Here is a 17,399-nt window from a genome sequence, read left to right as displayed (position 1 = left end):
ATCAGATATCTTCTGGGGAACAACACCTAACAGGTATACCCCTAATTCAGGACTGGAGGAGAAGGCAAAGGGCCAACTATACTACCCTCAGTCACCTCTTTAATGATTTTGCTCCTAACCACCTCCTCCAGACCAATCGCTGAGTGAAAAGTCTTAGAAAAATATGGTCTATGAATTCCCTGAAACAGAATATGAAACCCACCCCTGAAGCCCTCACTCAAGTATTGTGCTGCTGTAGGATCTGGGTAAATATGCAGGAGCAGATTCAAGTTGTGTTAAGCAACATGACTAGGCTCCTTTTGAAGGTATGGCAAAATCTGCTGTACCCTTCCTACATGATTGGTCCCTAGAGCCAACTGTTCATCTCATTTTCAGACAGTTTAAAAAAAAAGTGACCCTTTATAAATAGAACACTCTTCAGATGCCAGCCACAGATGCTGGCGAAACGTCAGGAAGAAGCTCTGCTAGAACATGGCCACACAGCCTGAAAAACATCTTCTTGGTATTTTGGAGAAATTGTTAGTTCAAAGGTAGGCCTACAACAGGAGGGTAACTTCAGGGATCTTTCACCTGGTAAATATGTGTCCTGGTAAAATTCAAGGTTTGGGCTTTTAAGTGTTTCTTTAAAATAAAAGAGTTGTTGATGGGTCCTGAAGTTGAGCACTAATTTTGTGAAATGATACAATCTACTCAACAATATTATTTATTCTAATATTTATATATTAGTCCAACACGGGTCCCGCTTCAAGTGACAATGCTATTGTATGGCTGTGCTACTTGAAACTTCAGCTGAGAAGTAAATTTTGATTAGCCTCTCACCAACCAAAGTAACTTCAGTCCAAAACACACTGCAAAAATAATCCAGTTTGAGACTGGTTTAACTGCCCTGGCTCAGGGAATCCTGGGAATTGTAGTTTATTGTGGTACCAGAGCTCTCTGATAGAGAGGGCTAAATGGCTCACAAAACTACAGTTCCTAGAATTCCCTAGCATTGAGCCAGGGAAGATAAAGTGGTCTCAAACTGGATTATTTCTGCAGGGTGTCTTGGATCTCCCTTGCACAAAACTTTATTTCTTATGTGTAACATCAGTCCTGCACCTTGGGGGGGGGGGGGTGGATTTAAATCTTCACCCGTACGAATCAACTTGGATGTACAGTTTTGAAAGGATTTTTCATTTTGCTCAATATATAAATAGATATTTTGGCATTACTTAGGAGCTGTTAGGAGCCCTGGTGGCACAGCGGTTAAATGCCTGTACTGCAGCCACTCACTCAAAACCACAAGGTTACGAGTTCAAGACCAGCAAAAGGGCTCAAGTTTGACTCAGGCTTGCATCCTTCCGAGGTCCCTAAAATGAGTACCCAGATTGCTGGGGGCAAATTAGCATACAGTTGTAAACCGCTTAGGCAGTAGAGCAAAATCTAAATGAAGCTTGTTTGTTTTTTGTTTTTATTACTTTAAATATTAGAAAACTTAAATCACCCTTAAGGGATTCAACAGCCTGTTGTTAATCCCAATTGGAGCAGGCCCAGAGAATTAATGGGATTTACCTATATTCTGGCTCACTATTCAGCAACTGATTCAATGGGCCTTCTCCATTTTGTTCAGAATGCAATATACTTGCAGCAAATTCTTACTCAAATTCCATTTCCCAACACCATTTTATTTTCAAAATTAAAGTGCTACATAGTTATTGGAAATCGATAACTCGATAAATTTGATTTTGAAAAGTGAAAAACCACCAAATAATATTTCACAAACATTGAAAAATACAGCTGCATAATGTGGAAATAAGAGACAATCATTTATATCCAAAATAAAGTGATATGCAAGAACTCTGAAGAGAAATATAGAATTCTTGGAGAGAAAGGAAGAGCAAGAAATCCTGTGAGCAGTATTGGAAATGGGCTTGGGCTGCCCAAGGCAATTGCAGAAAGATTCTAGAATCCAGTCTTCTACTGTGACCCCTCATGTTGCTAAGAGGCAGCTGTTGTCACTGAGCCATGATTCTTTATCATGCCAGTGATGCAGAGCCTTTCCCAACATGTCTTCCTCTTTTGCTGTTTTTGTTGCTTCTACTTCCAAGTGGCTACACTTCTTGATTTCCTGCCACCACCATTGGTAGTTACTTGCTCAAAGCCAGAAAATCATGTTTATCAACGACACGACAATGAGCTCCAGCTCTCATGCCTGTGGGACGGCAGTATAGTGATGTATTACTCAAGAGTGCCAGGAATACATTCGGGGAAGGAAGCGTCAGATTTCCAACCACCTCCGTACTGTCGTTGGTACCAGGATTCCATCCTGGTAAACAGTACAAATCTCTGGTCAGGTAACCTAACGCTAGGCCCAGGCCTGTCAAGAGAAGGCACTAATTCACCGTCGGCTTATAGTCAGATCACAGTACAATGCATATCAACTTTGTGCCCAGTCCCCTTGTGCTTTCACCACAATCTGAGCATTGAGGTTTCTGGGCAGGATGTCCATCTGTTCCTGTTCTGGCCACGCACACGTCCGATTTTTGAATGGCAGCCGGTGCACCTGGGTTGGTGTGCACGTCTTAAGAGTTCCACATGGATCTATCACTTCAAGAGTCAAGGGGGTAGTCCTGCAGATCTCCTCGTTCCCAGTGATCAACACACTGAGCTCCCTCCATACACTGCATATCTTAATGCAGAGTTACACCAGGTCTGTAGGTCCTATTATACCTATCACTTGATTGTGCACTATGCCCACCGTGGATTCTACACTGCTTCAGTCAGCATTGAGCACGGACCTCGGATCAGCCTTAGCATGGACTTCTTTGTAGAGCCTGCCCTGCTACATGTTTTTAGTACAAATTCCAAATTGCTCAACCAGCCACATGGGACGCTCAGCCTTTCTTGGAGTTTTCTACAACTCAGTCAAGGGATAGTAGCTTATAAACTACTGAATAGGCACAGCACAAGAGGGTGGTCTCATTCCTACAATTACAACCCTTTTGCTCTGCATAGTAATTTATGTGCTGTTCACAAACCACATCATTCCAAGGAGAAGGTGATGGCTACTATCTACTTCCATGCCAAAGAAATGTTGTTTGGAGAGCTGACAGGAAAACTTGATTTTTCTAATAAAACTTTGATTTTCACTGCAAGTAGTGCAACTCCAACGTACCTCACACTCAACCCACAGAAAGTCAAAGTAGGCACATATATTGTTAGCCATAACTTAGGACTCTACTATTCCATTCAGGATGTCAGTACTAATACTGCCACGGATAAGAATTCCAGCTCCCACTATATCTTTTACCAGCAAGCAAGCTTTTCTTACCTGATCATGGCTGAATATGTGCAGCTACAATTGTTCAGGTTCAGTATGCACATATATCTGAACCGGAAGGGAAATCTGTTCAAGTCTCTAGGAGAAAAAGAGATAGAAATCCACATTTTCAACAGCACGCTTCCTGAGGAAAATCTGGCCTACATTGTATGGTTTATTCCTGTACAGCATCCTCTGCTGCAGTGTGAGTGGACATTCAACTTGCAACTGTTTGATTCAAAAGACAAGAATCTGATTGAGAACTATACTTTTGCATACATAAATCATGTCAGAAATGCAACACAATTCATTCCTGACTCTGTTTTACCGTTCAATCCTGCCCTCTATACTGGCTTTGTAGCAAAAGTGAACTGCACAGGCAATGGAATTGTACCAACAATTTTGAAAGCTACATTCAACACTTATGCTTCAAAAGTTATAGAATCCAGATTAGCCTGCCAACAAAAACCTTGTTATATTATAAAAATTCATATCCAGAGGCCTGAGACTTCTAAATTAATCATACATTATACTCCAGGGACAGAATTTACTCTGTCTGCTGATGCACGGATAAATTGCCCAGGCCCTAAACAAGCAGATGTGATCTGGAACATTTATAAAGTCCCGAATATGACAAGTACCCCAGACTGGTCAAAACCTTTTAACCCACCTGGAATTGGAGGAAGAAATGTCATCACATTAAAAATTCCCAGTTCTAGTTTGGATGATGGCTTGTATCTCTTTAATTTCACCATGAAATTAACATCATTAGATACATGGTATAGAACAAAAAGCTCTGATTCAGTGTTTGTTGAAATTGGGCCAGATAACTTGGTAGCTGCCATTGCTGGAGGCAGTTACCGGACAGTTAGTTTCTCTGACCAGTGGACACTGAATGGATCAGTTTTCTCTAATGGTAAAGCCATACAATCCTCTCTAGGACTCTCCTTTATTTGGTATTGCACAAAACAAAAAACAGACTATGCATCAATGACTCTAAGTAAAAATGGGAAGTGTCATCCAGATCAGGTAGATTTGAAATGGCTAACTTCATCTGACCCAATTCAAATAATGAAACCCCAAACTTTTCAAGGAAGTAATACATATTATTTTCTCTTGGTAGTTCAATCTGGTAGCAGAACAGCTCATACTGAGCAAGCAGTATATGTAGAAGTTAACCCTACTTTAATCCTGAATGTTGCATGTATTGAAAATTGTGATAAATCAGTAATTCCAACAGAAAGGTTTTGTCTTTCTGGCCGATGCCTAAATTGTAGAACTGAAAAACCAGTCTATTACTGGTCATTGCACTCAGTACAGTCCAACGAAATAGATTTTGATTGGTCTTCCAAAACTACAACAGGAAGAGCCAATCCATATCTACGTATAAATGCTTTTGCATTTGCAACGATGGCAGAGCAGACATATATTCTTAGTCTGAAAGTCTTAACAACAGAAGGACAGTCAGCCATCTATAAATATTCTTTTTATGTTAATAGCCCACCTCGTCTAGGAAAATGTGTCCTTAATCCAAAGATTGGTATAGCATTCCTAACAAAATTCATTATTCAGTGTAGGGGGTTTGAAGACAAAAATGAACCCCTTACATATAAAGTAATAGCAGCATACAACCAAACGAAAATTAGTACTGTATCTTCTATAGAGAGTAATACTCTGGGAATAATAGTATATGCTGGTCATGACTATAAAACTTCTCAGTATTTTCTCCCAAGTGGTGTGCTATCTCAGAACTCTGCCTTGGTCATATATATTCAAGTATATGATGCTCTTGGAGCATGTTCTCAAATAACTTTGCAAGCAACTGTGTATGACCACCCCAGAAGTAAGTCACCTGATGTTATTTATCATGAACTACATGCTTTAATCCATGGACCAAGTGCTTTCATGACAACTTTATTGGTAACTAAAGATTATTTTAATATAGGTTATTTTGTATATATGGTGGCCTCGGTTTTAAATAACATTGAGACTTCACCAACCAGTCAGAGTTCTAAATCTGATTTGAGGCAAATCCTCCTTAATTTGATTGCGGAGATACCAACAAACACTGCGCAGGAAATAAACCAAGTTATTTTAAGTATTTGTCAGGTAACACATTTAACCATGGAAGTAAACAGAGAATCACAACTGCTAGCAGTCAAGAAACTAAAAGAAGTCAGTAAAGCTCTAAAAAGGCACAGGGACAAAGACTTAGGTTCTAAGGAAACAGAGATCCTTGGCAATGGTATTCTGATTGGTTTGTCCAATGTGTTGAAAGCTTCTCTCTTGCACCACAGGAATGTCAATATCAATGTAGTTAAAGAAACCATTTTTGTTATGGAAATATTAGCAGACTTGGTCTTACAAGATAAAGTCCCAGGGGAAAATGAAACTATAATGGAAACAGACAACTGGAGCATTCACTTACAAAAATATGAGACCTGGGAAGTTTTTGGAAACGTCTCTGATAGAAAATTTTGCAAGAATTGCTTTTACCCAAAACTGAAGCAGGGTCATCATGCTGAATTACAAGTAGATGCTGTGGTTACCACTGTTTTTTATGTATTTGACAGAAATCCGTTCCCTTGGTTGTTCTTTTCAGAAGATATTGGAACAATAGTGACTGGATTCAAAATGAAAGGCACCAGAACTAATGGTGACATAATCAGCATTATACCTGATGTAGCTGAAGTTATCATGGCCAGAAAAGATGAGGCCATCTTTGACTTGACTATAGGACCAGACAAAATGCATTCAAAAACAACTGGAGGCTTTAATTTTGAAATAAAGCGAAGCACCAAATATGTTTTTATCCAGATTGTGTCCAAAATCAGAATCACTTTCCACGTATTTGTATACCTAGGTGACAACCTTAGTCACCCTCCCATAGCTACATATACTGTTTCTCATCACAGCCCGCCAACATCTACCAAAATGAATGCTAGCATCCCTGGATGTGTTGTTGAGGCTCCCTATATCCTTTGTATTCCTCAGTCATTGTTCTGGTCGCCAGTCTACAGGAATAGGCAAGACAAAGTGAACCTCTCGATTGTCCTACAATCAAACCCTTTTGTGAGAGAACAGACTACAAAGATTGTTCGCATCGCCCTTTTTGCAGCAGAATGCCTAGATCTGGATGGAGTTCAGCAGCAGTGGAAAGAAGGAGCATGCAAACTTGGCCGTGAGACCAGCTGGTCCAAAACACACTGCATTTGCAAAGCAAAAGAGCACAGCACAAGAACAGCTAGTCCTAGGTCACCAGGGATCCCTGAAGCTGGCATCCGATTTTTAGCCAGCAAGGTATTTTTATTCCCTAACCATACTGATATGAAAAGATCTCTTTTAGCAAATGTTCTCCAATATCCTATAACAGAATTCACAGTACTTACCATTTTTATAGTCTACACATTGTTGGCTCTCTGGGCCTTAAAAAAAGATAAAGTAAGTAGGAAAGCCAAGATCATAGATCTGCCAGACAATGATCCTTTTGACAAGATAAGGTACTTGGTCACCATATACACAGGAAGTCGTCCAAGAGCAGGCACAAAAGCTAGTGTTTTTATTGAGCTGATTGGCCAAAATGGGGTCAGCAATGTGCATCAATTAAAACATCCAAAATTCCCAAGAATCTTCCGCCGTGGAGCCATTGATACCTTTCTTTTAAGTACTACGATGGACTTAGGAGAAATTTTTTCGCTACATATCTGGCATGACAATTGCAAATTTGGTCCTAATTGGTATCTAAGCCGAATCAAAGTCCAAAACCTAGAGACTAAGCAGTCATGGCTGTTTTTGTGTAGAAAATGGTTATCTCTTGGCACAGATGATTCCCAGATAGAACGGTCATTTGCTGTTACAAGCCCAAATGCATCCATAAGCAAAATTGATTACTTTTTAATAACAGTTAGCAATGACTTGAGCAGGAACCACCTGTGGCTGTCTGTGTTCACTTATAAGGGGATCCATGGCTCTCTCAACAGATTCCAAAGATTGTCCTGTTGCTTAGCAATATTGATGAGCTCCTTGATGTTTAACTCTTTATTCTTCATTAGTGCGAAGGATCAATTTATTTATTCAATAGGGCTGGCGTACCTGATGTCTATAAGAATTGGAATAAGAAGTGCTTTAATTTCCATTCCTGTGCAGGTAATTGTGACCACCTTGTTTATTTACTCAATAAAGAGGCCTTCGCCATATCACACAGCTCAAGATCAGAAAAAAGAAAGTCCTTCCCTGGTGTCTGAATTGCTTTGTACCAAGGACAATATAGATGTTCCACACGCAAAAATGACATCTCAGCCAGCCCCTCTCATTGATACCAATGTTAATAATAATTATGCAGCAGAAAATAAAATATCTTTTGAGAAAACAAAGAAGCCACAACTTCATTGCTATTTTGCATTCATGGCTTGGTCCTTTGTGTTTTGCATATCTGGAGTGTCATCATGTTTCATCATAGTACAAGGCCTGTCTTATGGTAGCAAAACATCCTTAGAATGGTTACTAGCTTCCTTGACGTCATTTTGTCTACATGTGTTTTTGTTTGAGACCTTAAAGGTAGTTATAGTTTCAGCTTGGAATACTGGTTCTGCAAGATATTGTCGAAGCATCCCATGGCCTAGCTACCAAGATATTCAGCTTAAAGATAGTATTCGAACTGCTCAAGAGATGAGACACCTACATCATGAGCTGGTCAGACTTAGAGCTTCCAAGAAATACCAACCTCTAAAAAAGGAAGAAGTCCTAATATTGCGGAAAGCACAGGAGGTTAAAAGTCTGGCTTATGTTTTTGTGAAGAATATAGTCTGCCATTGTCTCTTTTTAACTTTAATTTTAACTGTTGCACAGCCTGCAGAAATCACCAGTTTGTTTTATTCCAATCAATATACGTATGAAAAATTTTCTCTTGGTTTATCTGAAGTAAATACAATAGCAGATATTTACAAATGGGTGAAAAATATTTTTCTGCCATTGATACACAATGAGGACAAACCAACTTATCTTACAGACACTTGGTTAAAAGTTCTTGGATTGCCCAGAATGAGACAAATAAGAAGTCAAACCTCTACGATGGAATGTTTCTTTCCACATCGCATAGCACATACATTAAGAGTAAATAATGTTGGTTGCGACAGGAAATATGGAATTGACCCAGAAGATCAAACTGACTACCTTGGGTCATGGGCAATGCCAGCCAATAGTTCAATTCATAATGGCATCCATGGTTTTTTGGGTTTCACTTATGAACATCCTGCTGTTCAATGGGACTATCACTCGTATGGAGAACTGAACAGTTATCCATCCAGAGGATACAGCTTTTATTTTTTTCCAGAGGAACCAAAAGATAATTCATCAACAAGGATAGATGCTTTGAAAATGAACAAGTGGCTTGATGATAAGACCTGGGCACTGATTATTGAACTAACCACTTTTAACCCAGATGTAGATCTATTTTGCAGCATTTCTGTCATATTTGAGTTTTCCTACATTGGTTCACTTAACAGGAGTGTGTCCGTTAATTCTTACAAACTCCCACTTCTCACTGACCAATCCACCACTCAGATTTTGTTGTTTTTAACCACTATATATATGCTCATAATATATATTGCTGATGAGCTTCGTGTGTTATATATAAAAAGGCTGATATATATAAAAACAGCTGCCAACTTAATCAATTTTGGAATAAAGACAACCTGCTTTATTTATATAGTGCTACTTCTATGCAAATTTCAGCTTGCTCTTGAATTAATACAGTTTTATTTGCATAATCCGTATCAGTTCATTCCTTTTCATGCAGTTTCTCAGTTTGATCAGGTGGTCAGGGTGATTATGGGATTTTTGCTTTTTCTCCTAGTTTTGAAAATGTACCGCTATTTCAGATTTATGTATGGTGTACGCTTGGCCCAAAGCTCCTTATTCGCATCTTTACCTACAATGATTAATCTGTTTATAGCAGGAGCCATATTTTTTTTTGCATTTATGTCAGTTGGGTATTTAGTATTTGGGCAACATGAAAAAACATTTCGTACTGTTTTATATTCTTTTACCACTGTATTGTCTTACTGTGCCTTAGCATTTAGGGACACTGCATTTTCAACTGATAAAGTTCTAGGTGGTCTTTTCTTAGGTTTCTTTCTGTTTGTGATGATTTGTGTTTTTGTCAATTTAACTCAAGTTATTCTAATCTCTGCTCATGTGGAAATGAAACAAGCTGTTTACGAATTACCATCACATGAAGCCGAAGTGGTATACTACATAGTCCAGAAAATCTACAGGATGTGTGTTTTTTTAACCACTGGTACACGGACTACAACAGAAACCAATATCTTCAATCAGATACTGTATGGAAAACCTGAAAAATATAACTATGCAACAAACTAAAAAGTAGAGTATTTAGCAATGCAACATTTTATTTTTAAGTTTCATGAATCCATTGAGAATAAATAAAATTAATTTCTGTAATATTTTCCCCAATGCTGTTCTCTTGTTTATATTATCCAGTTAGTCCAATATTATATAATGGTGAATTATCAGTCCCATCTTTATGCATCACACTATCCTATACTAATTTCCTTAATGTTTTGAATTAATAATGTAGTGCCTTCCACTTTTAGATGATGATAATCTTTAGGAAGAGCTGTTGCCTTAGATGCTGCTGCAAAAAACCACACAACACCAACTTGGAAGAAAGGCCACAACTTTATTAGCAAGCCATTGGTATGGGTTGGCACAAAGCATGAGGTCAGGATCTGCGAAATCAAACAACCCGATGTTGTCTGATTAACCAACCTGGCACCCACCAGGCGCTTGGGATGACCTAGGGGCTAAGGAACACAAATTGACCGCAAACCATGCCATGCGTTCACATATTCACTAAGCCCCTAGTCACCGGGAGGCGCACCCGCGTTATGGCCCCCGCAATGGCCATACGCCTGCCCAATTCGCCCCCGGGTACCTAGTGACTCCCAGACCAGAGCACCATGGCCCTGGTACCTACACCGTGCCGATCCTGGCCTATGCTGCCGCCCAAAGTTGTGACAAAAAACCCACAAGACAGCGGTGGGTGGGCGGGGGAAGCTACTCCAGTCTTCCTCCCTTCCTTCTTGGCTCCGCTCCGTGCGAAGCCAAGCGCCGACTGAGGGGACAGGGCCAACAACACGGCCTAATAAAGGCCTAGGCCCCGCCCCCTCCAACGTGCAGTGCGGGGCTCCTCCTCCAGGGCAGCCCAACCAATGAGCTGCCCTGGAGGACCGGAAGTCCCGCACCACAAAGTCCGGCTCCCAGAGCGTCGCGGGGCGGAAGGGCCGCCCCTTCCGCCCCGCGCACCAATAGGGAGCCGGGCAAGCCCCAGAGCATTCTGGGGCTTGTAGTTTCTTGCCGATTCTTCGGCAAAACGGCCTGCCCCGCAGCGAGGCGGCCGTGATTTGCCTTAGATGCTGCTGCAAAAAACCACACAACACCAACTTGGAAGAAAGGCCACAACTTTATTAGCAAGCCATTGGTATGGGTTGGCACAAAGCATGAGGTCAGGATCTGCGAAATCAAACAACCCGATGTTGTCTGATTAACCAACCTGGCACCCACCAGGCGCTTGGGATGACCTAGGGGCTAAGGAACACAAATTGACCGCAAACCATGCCATGCGTTCACATATTCACTAAGCCCCTAGTCACCGGGAGGCGCACCCGCGTTATGGCCCCCGCAATGGCCATACGCCTGCCCAATTCGCCCCCGGGTACCTAGTGACTCCCAGACCAGAGCACCATGGCCCTGGTACCTACACCGTGCCGATCCTGGCCTATGCTGCCGCCACAAAAGGCCTACACCGAAGGCCTACCGCCAACCCTGCCAAGAGCGATGCTAATGATTAGTGCATTGGTCCAAGTGCGGACGAACATAACCAGCGTAGGCCTTAGATCTCCACCTTCCGATTTTTTGGATGTCCTGCGCGGGCAAGCCTGCCCTGGAAGCAGCCGTAGCAGCGCCTATGCGAAAAGAATGACCTCCGAATTTCTCAGCTGGGAGCCCCAAATTTTTTAAAGTCATTCTTAGTACCGAAACAAATTGGTATCTGGTAAGTGGTGATCCATCCAAATGAACAAAAAGCAAATCCAAACCCATAGGCCGAATCTTCCAATAAGATCGAAGGGCCTTAACAGCACAGACAGGTGAGCCACGTAAGCGATGCAACACCACAGTCTGACCAGCTCCCAATTGGTCGCACTTGGACCGGCGAACCGTAAAAGAAACACCGTGCTTTAAAAAATTCATGTCAGAGGCACCCAACGCCCGCCCTGACACATCGCTCTTGGACCCAGCCACCAATTCTCCCAATCTGAAGGCACCAAAGAAAGCCACTGTAAATGCTGCACGAAACAGTTTGATTTCAAAACGAGATGAACAAACAACAGGTAAATGCATATACAGCTTGCATAACAATTGAAAACATATAGGGCGACGTACATCTTTAGTAATCGCATGAGCTCTTCTCCATCCTTCGACAGCCCTTTTTACCAGAAAAGAAGCGCAAGGGTCACCAAAACCACCTGCCTTTGAAAAGAAAGAAATGCCAGCGAGATGAATAGCCATAGTTTTGGGAGCAGTGTTATTGTGCCTAAGCCAAACCAAAAATTGCAAAACCACTTCTGTGGTAACCGGCCAACAAGGCTGTAAAGCTGATTTACCAAAAAACTGAAAGAGTTTCTTTAAAGCATTCTTATAGCTCTTAAAAGTAGATGGAGCAATGGAACCCAAAATGCCTTCTATTATTTCAGACATCCAACCTCCCACATGGACACCGGAAACTGGGTAGGTTGAAGATCTGCCTCTGGGGCCAACAGACGAAACCGCTGAACCTGGAATCGAGAAATCGCATCAGCAATATCATTTTTTAATCCTGGGACATGTCGAGCTGTGAAAGAAATATTGTTAACCAAGCAACACAAAACAAATTTCCTGACCAAACCCATGACCCTAGTGGATTTTGAGGTTTGCTTATTAAGGACAGCCACCACAGCTTGGTTGTCGCACCAAAAACACACCTTTTTGTTGGAAAATTCGGCACACCAAATGATGACTGCTACAACAATGGGAAAAAGCTCCAGGAAGGTCATATCTCTTAAGATATCTGACCCATGCCACTCTTCAGGCCATTTTTCGGCACACCAATGGCCTTGAAAATAAACACCAAAACCGATGCTTCCAGCAGCATCAGAGTGAACCTGCAAATTATCTTCCAGACACCAAGATTGTTGCCAGATGGCAATACCATTAAAGCCATTTAAAAATTGCAACCAGATTCTCAGGTCCTCCTTGATTTGTCTGGTAATGCGAACGTGATGATGCAAAAGCGTGGGGCCAGCCAGAGATCTAGCAAGCCTGGCACAAAAGGCTCTACCAGGAGCCACCACTTTGCAAGCAAAGTTCAGATGCCCCAATAAAGACTGAACTTGTTTTAACTTAAGCTTAGAAGCAGCCAAGGCATGGTCCAACAAACCACACAGGTTGGCAACCTTTTCATGAGGCAAAGAGGAAAAGCCCTTTACAGAATCCAAATGAATACCTAAAAAAGACATAGCCGTAGCAGGGCCTTCCGTCTTATCTGCTGCCAGGGGAACCCCAACCTCAGCTGCCAACCCAGTGAAGGCATTTAACAGATCAGAACACTTGGTGGAGTTTGCAGGACCCACAAACATAAAATCATCCAGGTAGTGGGTAACCAAAGGGGAAGAGGCCCTGCGTTTTAACTCCCATTCCAAAAAGGTGCTAAAAGACTCAAAGGCTGCACAGCTGATAGAGCAGCCCATAGGCATGGCCATGTCAAAATAAAATCTTCCTTCAAACTGGAAACCTAAAAATTTGAAATCTTCAGGATGAACTGGGAGGAGTCTAAAGGCCGACTGAATATCGCACTTGGCCATAAGTGCACCTTTTCCACACGCCCGAACGAGTCGGACCGCATGATCAAAGGAAGCATATTTGACGGAACACAACTCCTCTGGGATCGCATCATTCACCGAAGACCCTGGAGGGTAAGAAAGGTGATGAATGATTCTAAATTCACCAGGTGCTTTCTTAGGCACCACACCAAGGGGAGAAATATGAAGATTATCAAAAGGGGGAACATCAAAGGGACCGGCCACGCGTCCCGCCTGGATTTCCTTGTTGATCTTGGCCCTAAGAACCTCAGGCATGGATCTAGCAGACAACAAATTATTAGGAAAATGATGTGAAAGTGGGGCTTGAACTGGGATCCTAAATCCAAAGGAAAAACCATCAGCCAAATAAGAAGCAGCTTGCTTATTAGTGTATGCTGACAATAAAGGGAGAAGAGCATTGGTATTTACGGGCGTAAAAGCCCTGGCTGATACCTGGGTTGAAACCTTAGCAACCTGTTCATTTTTGGCTCCCTGCAGCACCGGCATCTGTGCCCCCTGAACTTTCTCGTTTGCCGGTGGTCGCGGAGGCAGGGCGCCCAGCTCGAAAGGGCTGAGCGGCTGGAGCAGGGCGGGAACACGATGACCTAGGATGAGACCCTCTACAACTGCTACAACAATGTTCAAATTTACAATTTGTGCGAGAACAACGTCCAGCATTATAGTCCCAACAAGATAATTTTGCGTCCTTCTTGACCTGTCCTTTCTGTGGGCCCTTGAACCTAGCAAGGGTGCCCACCTCTAGCAGCCAAATTTCGTTATGGAGCAAGTCCCAACGCTCCCGTGAATTCTGCGATGCATGTTGACGAAAGGCCGCATCGTAGGCAATGGCAGCAGCATCACCTGCGAATGTCCTTGCACGCAGAACATTCAAAAAATGGCTGTCCAAATGCCAAGCACGTTCAGGGAAGGCCATGGAAACCACAGCCTTGAAGATAACAAAGCCCTCTAACCAATTGGAAAAGGTGGGCTCAGCAGGAACTGCCTTTGGCTCGTGCTTACTTGACTTTGTTGAAGTGACAGCCACAGCATCTTTTCCTTTAGGTTGAAGAAGGGTAAAAACATCTACATAGCAACCCTTGAGGATATTCTTGCGCACTTTCTTCGATAAATGTGCGCCAGGTGGACGCTCTCCTGGAGAGCAAACAGGAAAATCCGCTGCACGCGGATCCACCCACACACCCTGAAGACCTGGGCGCCAAGCCCTCTTTTTGATGGCCCACTTGGGCAAACCAGGAACCAAAGCATGCTCGACCCAAAAACCGTCCCTCCCAAAAGGCACCCCATGAGGATCTCCACCTTCCACGGCAGGCTGAAGAACTCCCTCTCGACGCGCTCTGCGACGTCTCCTCTTGGCCTTGCGTTTTCGTTTCTTCTCCTTCCGACGCTCAGCTGATGACGTGGAGGACGAACTCGAGCTCGATGAGCTGGACGAACTGGACACCTGCCGGACGCGATGTCGCGATGAAGGAACCGATGAACTGGAGCCTTGACCGCCCGAAGATGTCGATGCAGGAACCGACGACCTGGGAACCTGACGTCCGGATAACTGAGGCTCATGTGTTGCAGATGCCGAAGAGCTGGCAAGCTGGCTAGAGGTAGTAGCTTTCTGAATGAGCTCAGCAATGGATCTTGACAGTACAGCCAAAGATTCGCCCGACAAACCAGTAGCCCCATCTGGCTGCGTCAATGTGTCCCCAGGTGATCTAGAAGGAGGCCGATGCCTCTCCCCAGACCCACTGCTAGAGCTGGGAGAGATGTCTCTGGGACCTGTCCCAACATTTGGAGGGACCGACAATCTGAGCCGCTGCACAGCTCCTGAGCTCTGGCCCCTGCCAGTCCTGGACTTCTTAGGAGGCATAATTTAGATAATGAACAGAGGGCACCCAAAACAAAGTGCAATGTCCGAAGTCTAAACAAGAACAAAGCTTGCAAGCAGTCTCTTTAATAAAAACAAGGCCTGGCAATTGCAGCACAGATAGTGCCTCACATTGATTATAAATGGCAGATTTTCCCGCCAAAACAAAATGGCGGAATTTCCCGCCAAAACAAAATGGCGGATTTTTCCCGCCAAAACCAAAACTGCAGATGTACCAAAATCCCCCGAGGGGGAAGAAAAGATGGCCGCCGCGCCCGCAGGCCAGGCCTCAACCGGCCACGAGGACCCCCCCCACTGGGTCCGTCGGCGACGGAGCCGCGGACCGGGGCTAATGGCCCCAGTGGAACGGGGATGGGGGAGGACCAACCGCCCCCACCACACCGCCCCACTTACCCCGGCCCCGGCCGGCTCCAAGGAAGGGAGGAAAGACTCGGGAGGAAGCTACTCCAGTCTTCCTCCCTTCCTTCTTGGCTCCGCTCCGTGCGAAGCCAAGCGCCGACTGAGGGGACAGGGCCAACAACACGGCCTAATAAAGGCCTAGGCCCCGCCCCCTCCAACGTGCAGTGCGGGGCTCCTCCTCCAGGGCAGCCCAACCAATGAGCTGCCCTGGAGGACCGGAAGTCCCGCACCACAAAGTCCGGCTCCCAGAGCGTCGCGGGGCGGAAGGGCCGCCCCTTCCGCCCCGCGCACCAATAGGGAGCCGGGCAAGCCCCAGAGCATTCTGGGGCTTGTAGTTTCTTGCCGATTCTTCGGCAAAACGGCCTGCCCCGCAGCGAGGCGGCCGTGATTTCTTGTTGGATTCCATAGGTCTAGATTAACGACTAAAGTAATTTTCAGTACTCAAGGTGGTTTAAGTTTGCTGGATATGATGATGGGTGCATATGCAGAGGAACTCTTGAGCATTCTTAGCATATGCAGATGAAATCTTCAGGACAGGAATATTTCTGGATTGGAACAACGATCTCCAAAGGATGGTGCAACCAAAGTAAAATTAGGCCCAAATTCTATTTGAAGTCACAACCAAAGCCAAACCATTAAGTCAATGGGATTTAAGTAGTGGTTCACCATTCATCTATTGCTTCAGTGGGACTACCTGAGTTGGGACTATCAGCAGGACTCAGGTCATACATTTGGTTTGCACTACCAAAGACAGAAAGAAAATATGCATAGCTTCAAACTTTTTTACCATCAACAACAGAGAGAGCTCTTGGTGAGCTTTAGACATTCAGTATATTATTACCTTGGTAAACACTTATTTCATATGAGCATTTCTACTATTCGGCATGTATCCCTATTAACAATTTCACCCTGTCCATGAGAAAGTTGGCTAAATGAAGATCAGCAATTAAGGCCTGAAAAGATTTAATTCTATTAGTATGATATATGTTAACAATATACAAAAATGATTTGACAGAACTGGGTCAGAAGTGTTTTACACCTCTAATTGACTATTTCTGCATTGAAATGATATTGAACTGGCATGCAATGGTTGTAAATCCATCCTCCCACTATCTTCCTTGTAGTCAAGGTTAATCAGATGTTTTTCTTTGTTTCCATAATTACGATTGTTACCTAATAATTTTGGAATACTTGCACAGTGCTGAATTTTAAAATGTGCCTTGAATTTAAAAATGTGCTAAATATTTGAGCTACTGTGAAGTTTAGGTGGTTTTTGTTGTATGTCTCTCTAATTAGCATCTCCCGATTATACTATTACTGTTGTATTTCAAAATTTACTGTTTTACAGAATAAATTCTACAATTTTTTAAAGCTTTTTTGATGTTTTGTTCCTTTTACATTTCACTTTAATGTTACAGAAGCAGATTAAGCATTCCCAGATTTTAGCCCTATCTTTGAGTAACTATGGCTTTCTCTGGACTATAAATCCCACATCGAATATATCTGAGAAAATCATTTTTTCTTCATGGTCTCTGTGCCTCACAAATGGGTCATCCTGTGCCTACACAGAGCACTATTCAGAACCTTCTAGAACAGTGGTACACAACCTTCCTAATGCCGCGACCCTTTAATACAGTTCCTCATGTTGTGGTGACCCAAACCCATGAAATTATTTTCGTTGCTACTTCATAACTGTAATTAAATAGGTGTTTTCCAATGGTCTTCGGCGACCCCCATGAAAGGGTCATTCGACCCCCAAAGGGGTCCCGACCCACAGGTTGGGAACCACTGTTCTAGAATCAAGTAGAAGCATTTTGATTGTAGCCCTACCCACCTTCAGAACTACAGTTACTGGTGTACAGCCTGTCATTTTGTTGCTCCTTGTTTG

General features: G+C 43.2%; 2 protein-coding genes across 2 annotated transcripts; one reads left to right on the top strand and one right to left on the bottom strand.

The window, feature by feature from the left end:
* Positions 1–2,026: 2,026 nt before the first annotated feature.
* On the top strand, positions 2,027–11,883 carry LOC149312575 (polycystin family receptor for egg jelly-like). Its single transcript, XM_089527215.1, has 2 exons — positions 2,027–7,444; positions 11,803–11,883. Exons 1-2 carry the CDS (start codon positions 2,027–2,029, stop codon positions 11,881–11,883), a joined length of 5,499 nt encoding a protein of 1,832 aa, XP_089383341.1.
* Positions 11,884–12,068: 185 nt separating this feature from the next.
* LOC149312574 (uncharacterized) lies at positions 12,069–15,094 on the bottom strand. The gene is made up of 4 exons (XM_089527214.1): positions 14,533–15,094; positions 13,616–13,844; positions 12,554–13,495; positions 12,069–12,153 (listed from the first exon to the last, which is right to left on the bottom strand). The coding sequence occupies exons 1-4, from the start codon at positions 15,092–15,094 to the stop codon at positions 12,069–12,071; spliced, it is 1,818 nt and encodes a 605-aa protein (XP_089383340.1).
* Between the last annotated feature and the right edge of the window lie 2,305 nt (positions 15,095–17,399).

Source organism: Sceloporus occidentalis, unplaced genomic scaffold, assembly GCF_023333645.1.
Source record: "Sceloporus occidentalis isolate IW3139 unplaced genomic scaffold, rSceOcc1.0.p SCAF_5, whole genome shotgun sequence".
NCBI classification, from domain to species: domain Eukaryota; kingdom Metazoa; phylum Chordata; class Lepidosauria; order Squamata; family Phrynosomatidae; genus Sceloporus; species Sceloporus occidentalis.
This window is presented reverse-complemented; position numbering and strand designations above follow the sequence as displayed.